The following is a 20,059-nucleotide window of genomic DNA, read 5'->3' as shown; positions in this document are numbered from 1 at the left end:
AAGACAAGGTGCTGGAAGTACCATCATGGGAGGACAAGCCCCTACATGGGATGTACCACCGACATATAACTGAAGTGGCTGATGTCAGGAAAACCTACCAATGGCTGGAGAAAGCTGGACTCAAGGACAGCACAGAGGCTCTCATCCTGGCCGCCCAGGAACAGGCCCTAAACACCAGAGCAATAGAGGCTCAGATCTACCACACCAGAGAAGACCCAAGGTGTAGGTTGTGCAAGGAGGCCCCTGAGACAGTCCAGCACATAACAGCAGGGTGCAAGATGCTGGCAGGGAAAGCATACATGGAACGACATAACCAAGTGGCGGGGATAGTGTACAGGATACGCAGAATATGGACTGGAAGCCCCGAGATCACAGTGGGGAACACCCCCAAAAGTGGTGGAGAATGACCGAGCTAAGATCCTGTGGGACTTCCAGATCCAGACAGACAAGATGGTAATGGCGAACCAACCGGACATTGTGGTGGTGGATAAAGAACAGAGGAAAGCCGTTGTGGTGGATGTAGCAATACCAAGTGACTACAACATCAGGAAAAAGGAGCATGAGAAATTGGAGAAATACCAGGGCCTCAGGGAGGAACTGGAAAAGACCTGGAAGGTGAAGACCACAGTGGTGCCTGTGGTCATTGGGGCCCTCGGGGCAGTCACCCCAAACTGGAGCAGTGGCTCAAACAGATCCCAGGAACAACATCAGACATCTCAGTCCAGAAATGTGCAGTTCTAGGCACAGCCAAGATACTGCGCAGAACCCTCAAGCTCCCAGGCCTCTGGTAGAGGACCCGAGCTCAGAGGATGAAACAGACCACCCGCGGAGGGTGAGAAGGGAATTTTTTTATATATATATATATATATATATATATATATATATATATATATATATATATATATATATAGCTACCGCAGTGTACACAAGAACAAAGAACGGCTCTCAGTGAGGCTTCAGTCCTTAGGACTTAGTAAAGATCCGTCCAGAAGAATCGGATCGTTCCTAAATGTCATAGCACTATATTGCAGACTTTGGTCACAGCGTTGTCCCATATATGCGACACCTCAGTCAAAACCTCCACACAATAATTCAGCGCATGAGTGACAACTTTTTTTCATCAGATGCAACATGTGTCTCAGTACAGCTAACTTTGCTAGCACAGATCTTACCTTTCTTTAAGCTTTCCTTCCAAGTGACGCTAAAAGTTGGACGAAGTCCCCACCGTCTGTGAAAGCGAAGCGCTGCTGATTTTACATGTCGCCATATCAATTTATGCAGCGCTATTATATTATAGACAAACATCTCCTCCCGCTCAGAGGAAACCACTGCGCATGTCTGGAGCTCCGCGTGCGAGTAAAGGTGGAGCCGATGGGTGACAACAGACACTAAGTCACGTTATTGCTCGGATTTTACGGCGCCACCTTAAGTCCCTGAACTTCACATTTTAACGGAAGAAAAGATCAACGCGACTTGGATGTAACGAGTAACGCGACAGTTTTGTAGAAATGTAGTGAAGTAGAAAGTACAGATACTTACTGTAAAATGTAGTGGAGTAAAAGTAGAAAGTATCCATTATTAAATCTACTTAAGTAAAGTACAGATACACGAAAACTGTACTTAAGTACAGTAACGAAGTACTTGTACTTCGTTACTTCCCACCACTGGATATGGATTATGAACAAAGGCTACAGAAGGTGGAAGAATTAAAACGAGGCCTTAAATCCAGGCAGGCTATGTTCACATATGCCAAATCTCAAAGCGAGGCTGCTGTCAAGGCCAGCTTTATTGTGGCAAAAGAGGTCGCAAAATCAGCCCGGCCTTTTCAGAAGGAGAGTTTATCAAAAACTGTATGCTTCAAGTTTGTGACGCAGTGTGCCCAGACAAAAGACAACTATTCTCAAACGTGAGTCTGAGCAGAAACACCGTTGCTGAACGTGTAGACCAGCTTTCCACTAACATAAAAGAACAGCTTGTGAGAAAGGGCAAATATTTCATGGCATATTCTCTTGCTGTGGATGAGAGCGCGGACACATCAGACATTGCTCAGCTGTCAATTTTCATCCGTGGAGTAGACTCCAGCATGATCATAACAGAAGAGTTTTTGGCATTACGTAGTATGCATGGCACAACTACAGGACAAGATCTGTATGAAGAGGTATCCAGATGTGTGAATGAGATGGGGCTGCCTTGGGAAAAACTCATGGGATTAACCACAGACGGAGCACCCGCGATGTGTGGGCACAGGAGTGGATTGGTGGCAAGGATGCGTGAGAGGATGCGGGAGGAAAACGTCACAGATGAGCTGACAGCTTATCACTGTATTATACACCAGGAGTCGTTGTGTGGCAAAGCCTTGAAAATGGAACATGTAATGAGCACCATAACGCGAGCAGTTAATTTCATCAGAGCCAAAGGTTTAAATCACCGCCAGTTCAAGGCATTTCTGGGCGAGTTGGATACGGTGACATACCGTATCACACAGAGGTGCGATGGCTAAGCCAGGGAAAGGTGCTGCAAAGATGTTTCGAGCTACGTGAGGAGATCTGTCTGTTCATGGAAAGCAAGGGGAAAGACACAACAGAGCTCCGAGATGAAACGTTCCTGTGTGAAATGGCGTTTCTCTGCGACATCACGAGCCATCTGAATGTGATGAATCTGCAGCTGCAGGGACGGGGACGTGTCATCTCTGATATGTACAGTACAGTGAAGGCCTTTAAAACCAAGTTCAGTCTGTGGGAGATGCAGATGCAGAAAGGAAACTTAAGCCACTTTTCCAGCTGCCAGACCATGAAAGAGAAGCTCTCTACCGCTGTGTTCCCGTGTGCGCAGTTTGCCAATAAACTCAGCATACTTGCCGCCGACTTCCGACGCCGATTTGCTGACTTTGAAGCCCAAAAAAGCAGGTTTGAACTGCTCAGCAATCCTTTTGCAGTTGATGTAGAAAGCGCACCACCAAATCTGCAAATGGAGTTGATTGAGCTCCAGTGCAATGACACACTGAAGGAAAAATATGAGAGACTGGATGCTGCTGAGTTTGCACGTTTCATCCCCGACACAATGCCCCAGTTGCGCATCCAAACTGCTCGGACGCTCTCTATGTTTGGCAGCACATACATGTGTGAACAACTGTTCTCTTTGATGAAGCTAAACAAAACATCACACAGGAGCCGTCTTACTGATAATCACCTCCACTCAATCCTGAGGATTTCCTCAGCTCAGAGCCTCACCCCGAACATTGATGAACTTGTACAAAAGATGAGACACCTCCAAGTATCAGGCTCAGCCTCAGACAAGTGAGCATCACAGAGCAGTAACGTATTTTCAGTTTATAAGTTTCAGTTAAATTTTTACATTTGTTTCTACAAGACGTGATTTTTCTTTGAATTAAGTATTGTTTTGTCTGTGTGCCATATATTTTTGTATTTTATTTTATTGTATTTATTTTTCAGTTGAATGGATTCAGGTAAAATTGCAGATAAGAGCCATGAGAAAAAATACAACTGATTGGATTTATTTTTTTACTTTACTATTTGAAAGCAGTGATCGGTACGATCATAGAGCAGCACAGTAATGCATTTTCAGTTTATAATGCATGCACTTTGATTTATGCATTTATCTTGATATTAAGAAACATATTTTGTTTTTAAAAACAATTAAATTTGTTGCTGTTTGCCTCTTGAAAAATGTTTTCCCTTGAAGTTACTGTCAGAGCCATAACAAAATATTGCTTTATTCATTTAATCGTTAAATAATATACACTGTGTTAGGTCTTGGTTCAATAGGCTATGTGCAATCATTTCAATATGTTTTAATAAACATTAAACCAGTCCGGCCCTCGGCTTGTAGCAAATTTGTTTTTTTGGCCCTCTGTGTATTTGACTTTGACATCCCTGCCCTAGGGCATCACAATAAGCACCTGATGGTATAAGGGTGATGAAACCTTTTGATTTACCGCTCCCTATATACCTGGAACAAGGAACTGCTCATAAAGCAGTTCCTTATTAATTTCTATGTTATAGAAATTAATAAGGAACTGCTAGGACATGAGAAAAAGTTATTAACTGATTAAGTCGTGTTTTAGATTGTTCTTGAAAAACTAATCAGTCACAGCTGCACAGTGAATCCACTGACTTTTTACAGTCAGCAGACAGCCACTCCTCTCTCTTGCAGGTACTGCGTACCCTCGCTAAATCTTTTAGGGGTAGGCAGTACCCGACCGTACCCCCCTACTTTCACCCCTGGATAAATCCATTCTCCTGTCTCTTCTCTGGGCCTTTTCCAGAGATGTCTTTGGAAAGAAACTTTCCAAAGACATCTGATCTGTTTCTTACTCATTTTGCTGCTTGTAGCCTCAGTGTTGGCGCGCAAGTAACCCAGAGAATCCGGTTAGAGGATTTTCAAAATAAAAGATACTCCAGACTCAAATTATACATAAAACGGAAATATTTCACTATTTCTTGCGCGGCCCGGTACCAATTGGTCCACGGACCGGGGGTTGGGGACCACTGATATAAAACACGCCAGAATCCTTACGTAAAGGGTAGAAACGCCATTGGTCGAAACTTTCCAACTTACACCAGTGAAGATGGGCGTGTATAAAAAAGGTGATGTTAAGAATATGGGGAGATTTTTTGTTGAGATTTGGAAGATTTTTGAGTATTGAACTGATGAAACTGTAATGAGGAATCCGTGATGGTGTAATAAATCTCCGGCTCGTCTATGGCCTAGCAGCAAGAACTACGTCTCCGTGCATTATTTATTTTACTTATATATTTAAGAGTTTAGCCACCTTTCAATTCTCCAATAGGTTCTTACCGTATTTGTTGTATTTGTTATAGTTGTCTTTGATCTGAGCTGTTTTTTTTAAATCACTTGTTCTGTATTCTTTAATTTCTTTATTTTGAAACTGTAGCTCGGAGCTGCAGTTTCCAAGCTAGAGCAGCCCAACCCCCGCCATGACTCCTCCACCCAGATCCCAAACAAGCCGACGCAATAAGCAAACACCTGGTGGAACTGCTGCTGAACTCGTTATACCAGCTACTTCTCAATGCAACGCTGGTAAAAGAATCAAAGCAACATTAAAGTTATGTTTTTAAAGAGGAAATAACATTATATGAAAAAGTAGATTTTTACATCCTGCCCTTTTAACTGAGACGTGGAACAAGTTTTAAAGCGTCACCAAGACATTTAAAGAGATATGCAATATTTTAACTAAAACATACCTGCCAGGGTATTTGTATCTTTACTTTATTTGTAAAATGTTTTCTAATGACTGCTTCTGCCATTTTACATTCAGCCGCTTTTCTCCCCTGATCGTCTCTGTGGTCTGAAGTTCAGACCACACCCCCTTCAATGTTTTCTTTGCTCTGTCAGTAATCTGCCTCTCTGTGAGAAAACGTGCAACATTTCGTGACATCTTCTTCAAAAGGTCCGTTTTGTATTTTTTTCCCCGCAACTTTCCTGGATTTTTGTCCCTCTGTATTTTTGCTCTTTTCTTCTCCTCCCCTCCTGCGTGCCTTCTTTGCATTACCTTCAGAAACGGGTGAGCATTTCAAATGTGCTATTTTGAGCTCTTAAAATGTTTATTCTATCTACATTTATTTATCAGCACCAGCTTACCGGGGATATGTAATATTAACTGTAATGCTGCGTAGTAACCGCTCTTCCTAATGATCAGATTTTTTCACTTTCAGTTTCGGTTCTTGGAAATGGATACCTTTGTATGTGACAAACTAAACCAGTGGGGTCTCAGTGAGTTTATTGAAATATTTAAAGGTAAAGTATGACAAATCTTGACTACTAATGAGGAAAGCTCTTTTGTTCATTGTATTTGGTTTACCAACGTAACTTTAGCTATAGTAATAATTAAAGCAATTTGTTCTCCTGACTGGACATAATTTTAAAAACAACCACAACTGTTGTTTAACAAGTGAGTGCACATATATTTTTGTTCAAACAATAGAGTTTGTTTTGTTTTGTTCTTTTTTGTTTGATTGTTTTTGTCAAACTTCTCCTTGGTGTGTTTTAAAGGGTCTAACCTTTGTTTCTCCATTTTGATGGCACTGTAAAATTGACTCAACTTTTAAATGGTTTTACTTAAAATAGTCAGCTCTTGAGGGCCAAATTTTACTTTCATAGTATAAATGTTTACGCAAGAGCAGCATCATATAAAAATGCCCTGATTTAAAAATGAACCATGACTTTTGTGAACAATTTGAGGAGAAAATAAACAAACTAATGTACCAAGCAAAGTCATTTTCAGGCTTGTGATGTTACAAAATAAACTGGGCATGGGGAAAAGTAGCATAATTTATTAGTGACCGTCTGCCTTTTCTTTCTGTAATAAGCCATCATCTTTCACCATCATAAAAACACGATTTACTGAAAATACAAGAGCTCTATAATTATTTTATAAAAACAGTTTTCTCATACAATCACCCATTCTAGTCATGGGTCTAAATGGCCGTTTTGGTCTAATTTTGAATTTACCCTTATATTTTCACCTTAAAAACTATTTACCTTACCTTGTTTGGTATCATTATTTTCAGAACATCCTAAACTTTGTGATTTTGCAGTGTTTGTTTCCTTTTGACAAAATTTATTATCACATTGGAGCAAAAAACACACACAGAAACAAAATCCGAGTAGAAAAAATATTGATATTTTTACTATAAAACTCACAAAAAATATTGAACAAACCATTTTTACAGTCTAACATGAACAATTTTTAGGTAAATTTTAAGAATTTTTGTACAAACTTAGTAAAAAACAAATTAGTAGTCATATTTTCACCATATTGTGGGTAATTTCCCAGGCGTTTTTTTTACAACTATTTACAAAATATGTCAATATTTCCATCACAAATTTTCTCCAACATCACAATGTCTCAACCCTCCCCCCTCCACTTTCAACTATTTACAATACTGACAAAATGGGTGCCACGAGACAAACAATTTACTGGTGCCATTGTGCAAAGCAGTTTCTGTCCATCAGAGGGCACAGTGGCGCATCACAGCCCTCACATTTCCAGGGAGTGTCCTTCCTGACATTGTTCACCTGGAGGCAGTGTCTGCACTGAAGTCTGCCATTTTGCTGAGCACTAATGTGTTCAGCTGCCTTTCTCTTTGGAACACCTGCCATGTCCACACTACAAAGCTGACTGGCCATCTCCACATTGAAGTCTTTGTGCGTCATGGGCTTCACTCCTTTGGCTGACAACAGGGGCTGCATCTGTGTCCTCTTCAGTGCTCCACTGTCCAGCCCGTGTTTCTGGTGCTGCCTCAGCCAGAGGAGATCTGGATCTTGCCCGAGTTCGCTGGGCTCTACGTGGCGCTCTCCGTTGTGTGGGCCTCAACTGGACAGAGCAGGCGGGAGTTTCCTCCTCCTCCTCCTCCTCCTCCTCCTCCTCTTCTTCACCGAACAAAATGGAGGGATCACCAACCTAGAGATGGAAATTAGCATGTAATCTGGTTCCGTGTGCATCTACTCCGATTATAATAATTTACTGTACATATCCCATGCCAAACAAAGAAATAAAACAACAAGAACAAAACAAAACAAACCTCATCATCAAGCTCAAACTCCGAGTCCGAGCCATCTGGCAGCGCGCCTTCGTCCTCTTCACATTCATACATGTACTTCAGGGCTTGCTCCGCAGTCATGTAGCGACTCATTTTGACACACTAAAAAACGTCTACAAACACTGCACACACACACTAGCACACTAACTAACACACGTACGGTCGAAAAATCTACTACAAAACACTACTTCCAAAAAAATCTACTACAAAACACCACTAGCTAAATCCAAAATGTCAACTACGCGCCGTTCTCTACCCCCACAAAACTCTCTCCCGCGCTGCTGTTCGGATCGCAAATCAAAATGCTTTCTGATTGGTTGCTTCAGAAATGTGGTGAGTTTGCAGGAACTCGGAAAAATGGCTTTCATGATGCATTCGTTCACCTTTTGGTCATAAAACATCCACTGATTGCACTCAACGTGCGTAAAATGCGCTTTACGCTATGGCGAAAATGATCGATCATATTCCTGGTTTTATTTGGAAGTAAATATAAAACAAAATCAATATAAAAACACTACTTTTATAAAGTTTGAAGTCTCTACTGTCCAACAGAACTGAAATGCACACTTCTCATGCCGTCTTTTTTTTTTATACGGAAGCCTTTTAAATGCATGACGTCATGCCCGCCACAGGGCGGGCGTCGACCTGAAGAGGTTGGAAAAAATGGGCTCTTAACATTGCTTATATTATTTCCTCTGGCATGAAATAGATTTTTGCCTCTCTTTAAAATTATATTTCTAAGGTAGTGGTTAACAGAGTCTCATTGGATTACAGATCAAGGGGTTGACACAGAGAGCCTTTATTGTCTTGAGGATGAAGATATTGACAAGCTGATAACAAAAGTGGGACCGAGAGCACGGTTCAAAAAGAGACTCAAACAGTTAAAGGTAATGCCATACATTATTAATCATTTAGTACCATGACTTCTGCTTATAGATGTAAAAACATTGTGTATGTAACATTTTATTTTCATTTTAGGAAGAAGAAAATACTAATGGTGAAAAAGAAGTTTGTCCTAAATCAGTAAGGCAAACCTCTTCTCACAGTAAATGTCAAATATTACATCCATTAACTATCAATATTAGGAATACCCTTTATTTTCCTGTAGTAGGGAGTTCCAGGTGTAACAGCAGCAAACTGACAGGCAATTGAGGCATGTTGGTTCACACAAAGATAAATACTATAAAAAACAAATTTAAGAATAATATAATGCACAGTAAAGCCAAATTTACCACATAAAATACTGCAGTCATCAAAAATAACGTACTATGATCACAGGAATGTGCAACTGAGCAGGATCATTTTTAAAACTGTGTGTGTGTATTTTTGCAGTAAAAGACAACAGACCAAACAGCAAACAATAAGAATGTGAAACAAAAACAGCACAATTGTTTTATAAAACTGTGTTTGCCTAACAAAATAATTATTTTACTTTAGTGCCAAGAGCAGAATAAAGATGCAACTGATTTGACAAAGGTAAGTGTAGGAGTATTCTGGTTTCTACTTTTCTATTTCTTCTTTTTTTCAAACAAAAATCTGAAAACCATCTCTTGTATTTGTATTTGGGCCTTCTTACTCTGACGCCCCTGAATAAATCTAGGACAGGCACTTGACTTATGAAGTAACTTAATCCTTCCTGGACATATTGGTCCTCTTTTTTAAAATAAATTACCCCTGTGACTGCTGTCCTTATGTAAGAGTAATGCCACCTTTTATTGTTGTTAGTCAAATAAAATAATGTTTCTTATAATATCCAGCCAAAAAGCTATAAACATATTTGATTTAAATATACAAAATCTAAAAAAGTTATTTTTGTGTACATCCTCAGATTTTACCCTCCACGAGTAATACAGGTAGGAAATACAGTGTCTTAATCTATATTTGCAATTTTTAATTGTTTTTGAGAGACCCAACTAATCTATTTTTAATTTATTTTTTGTTAAAAGCAAAGCGAAAACTTGACCTTCAGGAAGAATCTAACATAAAGAAACCAAAGCGACAGAATAAAAGATCTCAATTCACAGGTATGTTTTGGTATCAATGATGTCAAAATAATGTTGATGTAGAAATATGATGCATTTTTAGGTAAGCGTAAAATATTTTGTCAGTGTATTATAATAAATAAAATCTATTTTTCTAAAATTATGTGTAGTTTGAACATATTTGGTAAAATATTGAAGAAGCGAGTAGCAATAAAATGAACGTCCTTTGCATTAAATGTTCAATGTTGTTGCTAAGCCTTTGTATTGTTTTCATTAACAGAATCAATGATACTGAATGATGTGAAAAACATAATGACACATGTTCATGCTAAGCTACAAAACCAAGAGACCACAGATCTTAATGAATTCCTGATGTAAGTATAATTTTCTATTTTTCCGTCATGCCTTACAAATAACTACAAGTTTGAGCTCAAATTTTCCCTGTTTATAGGTTGTTTTCTCTCTTCTCTCAGTTTTGTAGGTCTGTTTAATTTTGTTTTAATTAAAGACACAATTTGTCACAAAAATTCCTACCGCCTGTCATCATTTGGCTTCTCTGGTAATTTCACAGAAATTCATGAAACAAGATGTGTTCATATCATGATGGCAGTGCTTATGAAGAGTAGTTGGCCCAAAATGAAATCTGGTGGATGGTGATTTCATAGTATAAAGTTCATGGCACCGGTGTTGCTATAGGTCTTCAGAAATACAGGCAAACTATGGCGATGTGATCTACAAAGGTGTGCCGTTCTGACACAGCCTGGGTTAAGTTTTTAGATAATTCTGTGCGCAGGTGAAAGCAATTTAATTTTCTCTTAATTTTCAACAGGACCAAAATTAGAGATTTGGAAACGGACAAAAGGGAGCTGGTTGGTGTGTTTGGTAAAACTGGAGCTGGAAAGACCTCATTGATTAATGCAGTCATTGGTGTGAAGAAACTTTTGCCATCTGGAGATGTAGATGCATGTACCTCGGTTATGATCAAAGTGGAGGCAAACGCTCTCAACTCGAATTATGAAGCAGAGATCGAGTTTATCAACAAAGAGGTGAACACAACCATCAAGCTGTTTGTTCATATTATAACCTGGAGCATTGCAGGGTTACACACTTCAAACCAAACACAATGTTTCCTTTTCAGGAGTGGGAAGATGAGTTAGGGAGCGTAGACCGCTTTCTTGAGGATGACGAAGATCAGGAGAAGCATGACGATGATGAAGAGAACGATGGCTATCATGACCTTATTGAGAAGCTTACAGCACTTTATGGAGAGGAATGGAAACAAAAATCATCACAGCAGCTCATGGATAACAGATACTTCAGAGAGATTCCAGAGTTTCTTCAGTCCACAAAGAAGATTTTAACTTATGAATCGGTGAGATGTGACTTTTAGGTCTAAAAAGATAGTGATAATACTACATGCAAATCAGAACTGGCCAGGCATTATTTATTAGGTTACGGTTTTGAGCGATAGACTTTTGGCGTCACCTGGCTCTCTAAATTGACCCAGTTGAAAACAAAAACAACATTTGGGGTCATTCATATAAAGCATACTGACAGGTATACAAAAAGTGGAGGTGTATGAATCATACTCATGTTCTAAAATTACTAAGTCAAAGAACATACCTTAATCAAAATGAGAACTTGATAAATGATGTTTGAAATGTTGCCAGTTCTTTGTTTAGCTGCTTAGTTCAAAGAACACATTTGGTTTCGAGGTGGAGACACTCACCATGTGGGCTTCACCTTTCATTTCATGGACTGCTTTATTTTTGCTCCATCAGGCTATAGAGCTATCTGCAAAAATGTTGAAGTACACCAAACAAGGAGAAGACAAAGATATAAAACGGTGGTACTGGCCTCTTGTGAAGTGTGTCACTGTCAAAGTACCACAAAATAATTTTCTCCAGCATGTCACTCTTGTGGACCTTCCTGGAAATGGAGACCGTAACAAGAGCCGAGATTCAATGTGGAAAAAGGTAATTTATACATTTATACCATGGTATTCACTCTTTAAACTTTTATAATTTATAAATATTTTTAAAGCATTCATTTTCACTGCACCATCTTCACCTCAGATTGTTGGAAACTGTTGCACGGTGTGGATCGTATCTGAAATCAACAGAGCAGCATCTGATAGAGAATCCTGGGAGATCCTGAAAAGTGCCAGTAATTTCCTTGGAAACGGTGGCGAGTGTCGATACATTCACTTCATCTGCACCAAGTCTGATGTTTTAGGAGATTTACATGATCGGTAAGTTTGCTAATACACTCAAAGTAGAACATTTAGAGAGACATTCAATTCAGACAACAGTGAAGATGGGTCAAATATCCAATAGCTGTACTTACAAATAGTGTTAAAAAAACATCACTCTAGCAATGCTATGAAGTACATTGTTGTCTTTAGTGAATGATTGTCATGAACATTGAGCTAAACATCCACCAAAAGTGATTAGCTGGTTTATGAGTGTAGATAAATGACTGTCAGAGGTTTTCAGTAAACTGAGACTAGAACAGACGTTTCTAGTTTAAAATAAAAATATGGCTGCCTAAAGGAACACACAGATACTGTAGGGTAACTATAAGGTCCCCAGTAAGTAAAATAAATGTGTGTGTTACATATATGGATGCTGAAAATGTTTTTAATCCTTTTATTTATGATTTTAAAAGGAAAAGTTATTCACCAAGCATTCATGTCCTTAAAGTTCATTTTTGAAATGTTGCAAATAACTCAGAACTGATTGTTAAAAAAAAGTTCAAATACTTTTCAAGGTGCCTCATTTTTATTTGTAGTAGTTGCTACATTTCATGACGTGATTTCTGTCAGAAAGTTTTCACTGAATGAATGTTTTCTTTTAGTTCACCAGCTGACGTTCAGGCCTTGATCCTAAATAGAAACTTAAAAGCCAAGGAAGCAGTGGGCAAAGAATTCAACAAGCTAAATAAGATAAAGGTGAGCTTTGAACAGCATCTGGTTTTCAAATTGATTGTCTACAATTAAATAACATGAGCAAATTCAATTCTCCACAGAAATATTTTAGTAATGAGTGTTTTAAAGTCTTCACAGTGAGCTCTGCAGAGTTTCTGAAACCAAAAAATCTAAAGCTGGAGGACACTGGTAGGCTATAACGTAAAATGGAAGATTCCTCAGTAATTTAACCTCAGTTTGATGCTAACATGACCTTATTGTCTTTTCCAAGAAATTCCCGAGCTTCAAGAATTTTTGCAAAATCTAAACGACTCTCACTCAGTGACACTAAACTACATTTCTGGTGCTCAAGGGATTCTGTCTTTGATTCAAGGAGCCAACTTGAAAAAAGTGGTAAGGCTGAGAAAAGAAGAATCTGAATTTTTCCAGTTATCTTTAATATCAAACGAAGACGCACATTTTGTGATACAGAGATTTACAGAAAAGCCATTTACCCTAACACAGTATTAGTTACTTAATTTTACTTAAAATGTGGCTTGACATCCTCTATATGGAATATATTTTTCTTATAATTCCTTCCCTTTTAATAAAAAAGACCAGGTTAAAGATGCAGTATGTAACATTTATAAAAAAATATAATTTTTTTTGCATATTTGTTGAAACTGTCACTGTGTGATGACAGTACAATATGAGACAGAGAATATGTGAAAACATCTAGCTCCTCTGCCTTTTCCCACTGCTCACTAGAAGCCAACTAGAAACAACCAAGCAGAGTCAAGAGGAGGGGCTTACCGCTGTCAATCATTCCTGTGTCCACGCTGCTCAACCCCCTGCTATTTGTTATGATATAGTTTCTCCCTGTCAGCAGACCCTGTCGTTAATGCTAGGCTAGTTGGTGTGTAAAGTCCTGTAACGTTGAGTCATTTCTCCCTCATTAGCACATTTAGCAGCGTGTCCACAAGGTTGATTGACAGCACTAAGACGCTTCTTCTGGCTCTTGTTAGTTCTTTTGATTGGTAGTGGTGTATTGCTTTAGATGGCAATAACAGCACAGGTAGGAAGTGGAGGAGCTCAATCTTTTCATAGATCTGTCTCATACAGTCATGATGATCTGGCGATAGTTTTAACAAATATGTATAAAACGTATTTTTTAAATAAAAGTTACATACTGCAGTTCTTAATAACAGTAACCTCAACGTCTAAAAATATTCTTGCTTTTTACTGATCTGTTAGCAATTCTATATCTGAAGTTTGTTCCAGTTTCTTGACCTAATGTTTGATTAAAACTAGCCAACTTATGTCCCATTTTCAATGAATAACGTAAAAATACAGCAGGTTGTTGTGCGCAGAGCCAGGATGCAGTGAACTTAAAATGACTCACTTAATGATGCTTTAAATGAAGAATGTGTGTTTCTTTTAGGCTGACTGTTACAAAGTTGTGTGTGACGACCTTGAGACAAACCTGAACTGTCAACTTGATGGAATCAGACATGAAATGCGGGACATCTACAGCATCTTTATAAAATGTCTTGATGAAGGGGTTGAAACTTCCAAAAGTTCTTGTAAAAATATCCTGAGATTTTTCTTATATCCTACAGTATGTAATCTGATAGTTTTATGTTCTAACCAGTTTCTATTTTTGTCTTTTTACTTTTTTATTTATATGTTTTTGTTTGTTTTTTTCCCAGAGAAAGAGTGGAAGTGCTCAATACTACATCCTGACGAGTGTCGTCAAAAATGGTGGCATCCACAAACCAAAAAAGGGGAAAGAAATAAATTTCAACATGAAATTAACTTCATTCTTGAGTAAAAGCATCGATGAGGAATTCAGAAAAACCTTCCCGTAAGAACTTTATAAACACAGAGGCTTTACTGAAATTGAGAAACTTCTATAAATAATTTAAATGTGTTGACATTTTTCAGCAATGAAGGAAATTATGGCCCATTCAATGGAGTGATCAATAAGTTTTCACTTGACACTGAAAAACTAAAACCAAAGTACCCGGATGCAGGACTGCAGCTGACCTTTCTCAAGACAGAGGTATGAGAAAACATTTACACTGAATCCAAAATCATGTAATAGGACAATTCATTGACTCTCTGGGTTTGACTCTTGACTGTTTTTTTTCTTAGGAGGAAAAGATCAAGACAAAACTGAACAAAATGATTCGTGACAACAAAAAAGTAATCTACATGAGTCTAACAAAAACAGTTGAGGAAATCATGAAAGAGTGTTATGAAAGTAACTGCTTTTTTTTTTCAAAAACACTACAGATGCTACCAATTTGTGTTATTGTTTGGACATTAATTAACTTTTTTTGCAGAAGCAGCAGAGTTTCGAGGAAAGAACACGCTGCAGAACATAAGGCAAACAATTCAGCACCATGTGCACAATTTTCAGAACAGCATGTTTGAGAAAGCCAAAAAAGTCATGTTGGATCTTCTCCTCAAACTGATGGTTTGTTTCATTTTATGCATTAAAACTACATGATTACATTTAACAGACAATGTCTTTTAAAAGCATTCACATCCACTCAGCTTTGGGATATTTTAGCAGATTACAACCACTAATCAGCTAAAAGATTAGCAGATTAAGTCTATAAATAAATGATTTATTTATAGACTTAGCTACATTCAATCTAAACTAAACTGCTTCTATATGACTGCTGAAAAGAGGCATTCCAACATTCACAAGCATTTGTAAACTCGTATCATATCTGCAATAAATGCTAACTAATTGTTATGATGATAAATTAGGCGGATATCCTGGGACTTCTGGAAAAAGACATGATGGAATCGATTGAGCTGTCCCTCAAGACTGAAGACTGTACAATTCCAGGTAAAATTACCACATGATCCGCTCTTGGCAGTTTTAGGCTAAAAGTAATCTTTGGTTTAAGATATTTCTTCTGACACCAATTTTGGATTTGAAGTGTCTGAAGTGATCCAACCAGAGTTTTAGCTTTTATCTAGTGGAGGAGGTTAAAGATGGCCGTCCAACCTCAAAACGTTTGAGCTCATTAAAAACCAGGTGAAACAAACTCTAGTCAACGAATATGAGAACATTTGATAGGTGGAATACCAATAGATATTTTAATTAATATTTATTAAAATTCAGTAACTAAGACTATAAATAATTTAATGCTTTGGAGTTATTTGCTAAAACTGAAGCAAACAAAGTAAATTATTTTCATGTCTCATCTTTTGAGAAATAATTATTTCATTTCTTATTAAATTCAAACATCTTTGATGATTGAAAATACTTTTAAACATAAATCTATCAAGGGTATGAATTATTTTTGGACATAACTGGAAATTTGACAGTCATGTCAAATTTGTTGTGATGACATTCATGTCATCACAACAAACATTTAATAACAAACATTATTTCCTTAGATGTGTCAACGGAGCTTGGAATGGTTCAGAAACTCTGCGAGGAGCTGAACAGCAGCATGGATGCATAAATATCCTGAAATGGATACGAATTTTTAATCAAATCATATTCCATATAAATGGTAGTTTCTGTGAACTCTTTTTCCAGATAAGTTGGCAAAAATGTATGATACTTTGTATTTTCTTTCATTTAAAACATTCTGACCTGGAATTGTACTCTTAGCATCATTGCAATGACTCAATATTCTGACATTTGTGTATCTTTGTTTCTGTTTTATCACAAGATGTAACATGTGGCTCTGATTGGCCACAATAAATCCTCTTTGTACAGATTTGATGTATTGATTTTGTTGGCACCTGTGTTGTAAACATGATTTATATGTTCTTTAAAACTGCCAGCATTCCCATTTATTTTAAGCGAGCTGTTGGCAAGTTAATACTAAGCAATAATATAAATATATTTTCACAATAATGACAGGTCAGAACCTTTATTCCTCACAAAAAATTATTGTTTTTGTTATGTATATTTTCTGAATGTTAATAATAAATAATGTTTGAAATTTATGTGTATAAATGTGTTATTTGCTAACACAGGAACTAATGTTTTCTGTCACCTTTCATATCCTGCAACAAATATAAATGATATGAATGTCAATTTGTACATTCTTGGCAAAAATATGCATTTGTACATTGTGTGATAAATGAATATTGTGAACGGTTGGGCTTTCTTAATTGTACTTGTTCTACTGTGTTGTTGTTTTCATTTTAAAAATGTAATCATCTGTTGTATTGTAGAAATCATAGGAACATTTAATAAAAATACATGTAAATCTTATTATTTATAGAATTGTTTGTTTTTAGGACTCACAAATTCCAAACAAATGAGCACAAATGAAGTTATACAGCACTTTTTGTTTGTTTAGCAATTCCTGTTCAGCGGAGCGGTGTAATAGAAAATGTAGTTTTTAGCCTTATTTCATCTCTTATGGAACTATTGATACTTTTTATCATTTATTTACTGATTATATCTGATTTGTTTTTGTATTTCTGCAAGATGTGCTTTTTCCATTTAAGAAGTTTCCAGATAATGTTTAGATGTTTCCGCAGCTGTGATAGCAGAAGAGACCTGAAGACATCTTGGGTAAAACGCTTAACCTGGCAATTGTCTTAAAGGACAGACGTGTGGAATATAGTTTGTACCCTTGTTTGACCTGCAAGCGGGATACTGCTCTTTGTATGCGTGTGCGCGTGTGTGTGTGTTTGTTCGGGATAAACTCCTGTTTAGAATCCGGGGTGTCAGAGAGGAGATAGGGATATTAGGATGAGTTAGGTAATAAAGAAGAATTAGAAGTTTCTCCTGAAATCCTTATCAGCTCTCTTTCCTGCCATAAAATCATCTCCAGGTGAGAAACGGTTCATGAGGAGGGGGTCAGGATTGTCTTTGTGGTCCATCTGGTAATAGAGATAAGATCCGACTTTGGGTGGGTCTTTGTCTTGCTGTGACTATATAACGATGTGATGTGTGTTGTTCAGGGCTCTTCTCCTGACTGCGCTCAGTGAGAAGGGTCTTCGAACGCTTTTGCCTTTGAATAAAGAAACTTAAAGACAAAGATTAATCTTTCTCTTACTATTGAAACAGCTTCTCATTCTTTGATAAATGAAACTTCCTTAACAGTGGCACTCAGAATTGTTGTCTGAGGGTCAAGGTGAGGCCCAACAGATTTACTTTCACAAGCGGTGTGTTACGGCTTTCGTCATGCTTCACTTAATGTACATATAAAACTTTATTAGAAATTTATTTGGGTTTATTTCAAATTCAATGGACACCGATATGAAAAAGAAAGGGAGAAAGGTGGTTAAAAAATTTAAAAGGAAATGAGATAGAAGAACACTAAATGTGTACATCCAACATGTGGGAGAGGGCACAGGCACCGGAGGTACGACTGATTGAACAATAGCAAACCAACAACCCACAGAAAGTCACAGAGCGTGGAGGAGCACACTCTCCTCTACCGCCACAGACATAGCAACACACCTGTTCAAGCATACATCCCACACACACATTTTGCTTGGTGCTTATTTTCAAAATCTACTTGCTATCTTGTCTTTTCATACTCAGCCACGCCTCTCTGTCTGTTACTGACCTCTGAACCTTGATATTTCCTGCTTCTTTCTGTTTACTTTCCTGCTGCTCTCCAGTTCCTCACCATTTGTTGCTGCTGTCAGGTTCTGTGTCTTCCCCATTTATTTTTGTTAGTCTTTCCTTTATTTTGGTTTCGAATGGGTTTTTTTTTATCATGGATGGAACAGTCGTTCCGCCTGGTGTCCACCAGATGGCACCTGCACGCAGCACCCCTGAGAAGCTGCTGGGTTCAACCCGTACTCACACCTGCGGCTCGTTTAGGAGGTGTGGACTACGGATATAAGCTATGAGAGGCCCCAAAGGACAAAACCTACAAACTCTCTTTCACGTACAGTCAAACTCTCTTTCATGTACAGTCAAACTCTCTTTCACGCACAGTCAAACTCTCTTTCACGTACTATCAAACTCTCTTTCACATACTATCAAACTCTCGCATACAGCCAAAGTCTCTTTCATTCACTATCAAACTCTCTTTCATGTACAGTCAAACTCTCTTTCACGTACAGGCAAAGTCTCTTTCATTCACTATCAAACTCTCTTTCACGTACAGCCAAACTCTCTTTCACGTACAGTTAAACTCTCTTTCATGTACAGTCAAACTCTCTTTCACGTACTATCAAACTCTCTTTCACGTACTATCAAACTCTCGCATACAGCCAAAGTCTCTTTCATTCACTATCAAACTCTCTTTCACGTACTATCAAACTCTCGCATACAGCCAAAGTCTCTTTCATTCACTATCAAACTCTCTTTCACGTACTATCAAACTCTCGCATACAGCCAAAGTCTCTTTCATTCACTATCAAACTCTCTTTCACGTACTATCAAACTCTCGCATACAGCCAAAGTCTCTTTCATTCACTATCAAACTCTCTTTCACGTACAGTCAAACTTTCTTTCACGTACAGGCAAAGTCTCTTTCATTCACTATCAAACTCTCTTTCACGTACAGTCAAACTCTCTTTCACGTACAGGCAAAGTCTCTTTCATTCACTATCAAACTCTCTTTCACGTACAGTCAAACTCTCTTTCACGTACAGTCAAAGTCTCTTTCATCCACTATCAAACTCTCTTTCACGTACAGCCAAACTCATAGTATGAGAGGCCCCAAGGGACAAAACCTACAAACTCTCTTTCATTCACTATCAAAACGCAAAATGATTAAAAACATAACAGGACAAGAAAATTATCCCTTTAAATAAAATGAATAATTTATCAATATTAGTCTCAGGTATGCAGAATAAAAATGTGTTTTTAGATGTTTCAGCTGAGCTCACAATGGTCCAAAAACTCCAGGATGTGTTTACAAAAAAGCACCTAAAGCAGATAAAATTTTAGGGACAAAGCAAATAATAAAAAATGCTGGTACATTATTACCAAAGCTGTTGTGCAAGTGATGACATGTTAAAACTTAATGTGACAACACCTTGAAGATCCATGAAGGGAAGTTATCTGGTCAGCTTATTTTACAGTGACATTACATCACTTCCTGTGATGTAACAAAACCTCCAAGAGTTGTTGTTTGTCTTTATGCCCATTTTGTGGACCGGGTGAAAAGAAATATGATCCCTAGGGGAGTACGACAGAAAATAATTGAGAAACACTGTGACATTGTAAGCTGTAAACCCTACATTATTTGAAAGGCTATAAAACCAACACTCTCTCTTTCTCTCTTGAGAGGGAAAGTGAGAGTATATTTATACAACACATTTCAGCAACAAGGCAGCTCAAAGTGCTTTACATCATAAAAACAAAAATAAAAAGTCATAAATAACAGATCCCTGATAATTTTATAATCAAATATTATGCATGTTTCAAGTTTTATTGATGTTTAAATCTTGTATTTCCTATTTTGAGCATTTCAACAAGTTGGATTCAACTTCCCCAGATAGTAGTTAGTAAAGATTGTTAAGAAAATATATTTAAAATAAGCGAGTTTTGAAATTTAACACGACTTGATTGAAATAGCCTAACTATAGTTTTAAAATTTATAACTTATTCTGGCCTATTGATCTTTATTTTACTGTAGTTA

At 37.7% G+C, this 20,059-nt stretch overlaps 1 protein-coding gene across 1 annotated transcript; it reads left to right on the top strand.

Annotated features, from left to right (window-relative positions):
* The first annotated feature begins 4,936 nt into the window (after positions 1-4,936).
* Positions 4,937-16,719, top strand: LOC103469315 (nuclear GTPase SLIP-GC-like). The gene is made up of 22 exons (XM_081610013.1): positions 4,937-5,545; positions 5,697-5,778; positions 8,358-8,470; positions 8,562-8,606; positions 9,021-9,059; positions 9,412-9,436; positions 9,530-9,607; positions 9,846-9,939; positions 10,395-10,611; positions 10,704-10,937; positions 11,347-11,541; positions 11,641-11,816; positions 12,422-12,515; positions 12,593-12,680; positions 12,763-12,884; positions 13,912-14,088; positions 14,180-14,334; positions 14,415-14,532; positions 14,625-14,733; positions 14,816-14,949; positions 15,249-15,330; positions 15,888-16,719. Exons 2-22 carry the CDS (start codon positions 5,712-5,714, stop codon positions 15,953-15,955), a joined length of 2,430 nt encoding a protein of 809 aa, XP_081466139.1. The 5' UTR covers positions 4,937-5,545; positions 5,697-5,711; the 3' UTR covers positions 15,956-16,719.
* Positions 16,720-20,059: the final 3,340 nt, after the last annotated feature.

Source organism: Poecilia reticulata, chromosome 8, assembly GCF_904066995.2.
Source record: "Poecilia reticulata chromosome 8, P_reticulata-male-v2, whole genome shotgun sequence".
In the NCBI taxonomy this organism is placed as follows: domain Eukaryota; kingdom Metazoa; phylum Chordata; class Actinopteri; order Cyprinodontiformes; family Poeciliidae; genus Poecilia; species Poecilia reticulata.
Note: the sequence above shows the minus strand (reverse complement) of the source record. Positions and strands in the feature narration are given on the sequence as shown.

What these genes read in the sequence shown, in the direction of transcription:
- LOC103469315 (XM_081610013.1), top strand. Translation starts at nt 5,712, where the DNA reads ATGGATACCTTTGTATGTGACAAACTAAACCAGTGGGGTCTCAGTGAG. An exon ending in GAGATTCAATGTGGAAAAAG is followed by an intron (nt 11,542 to 11,640) that starts GTAATTTATACA and finishes TCTTCACCTCAG; the next exon opens with ATTGTTGGAAACTGTTGCAC. An exon ending in ACAAGCTAAATAAGATAAAG is followed by an intron (nt 12,516 to 12,592) that starts GTGAGCTTTGAA and finishes AATTCTCCACAG; the next exon opens with AAATATTTTAGTAATGAGTG.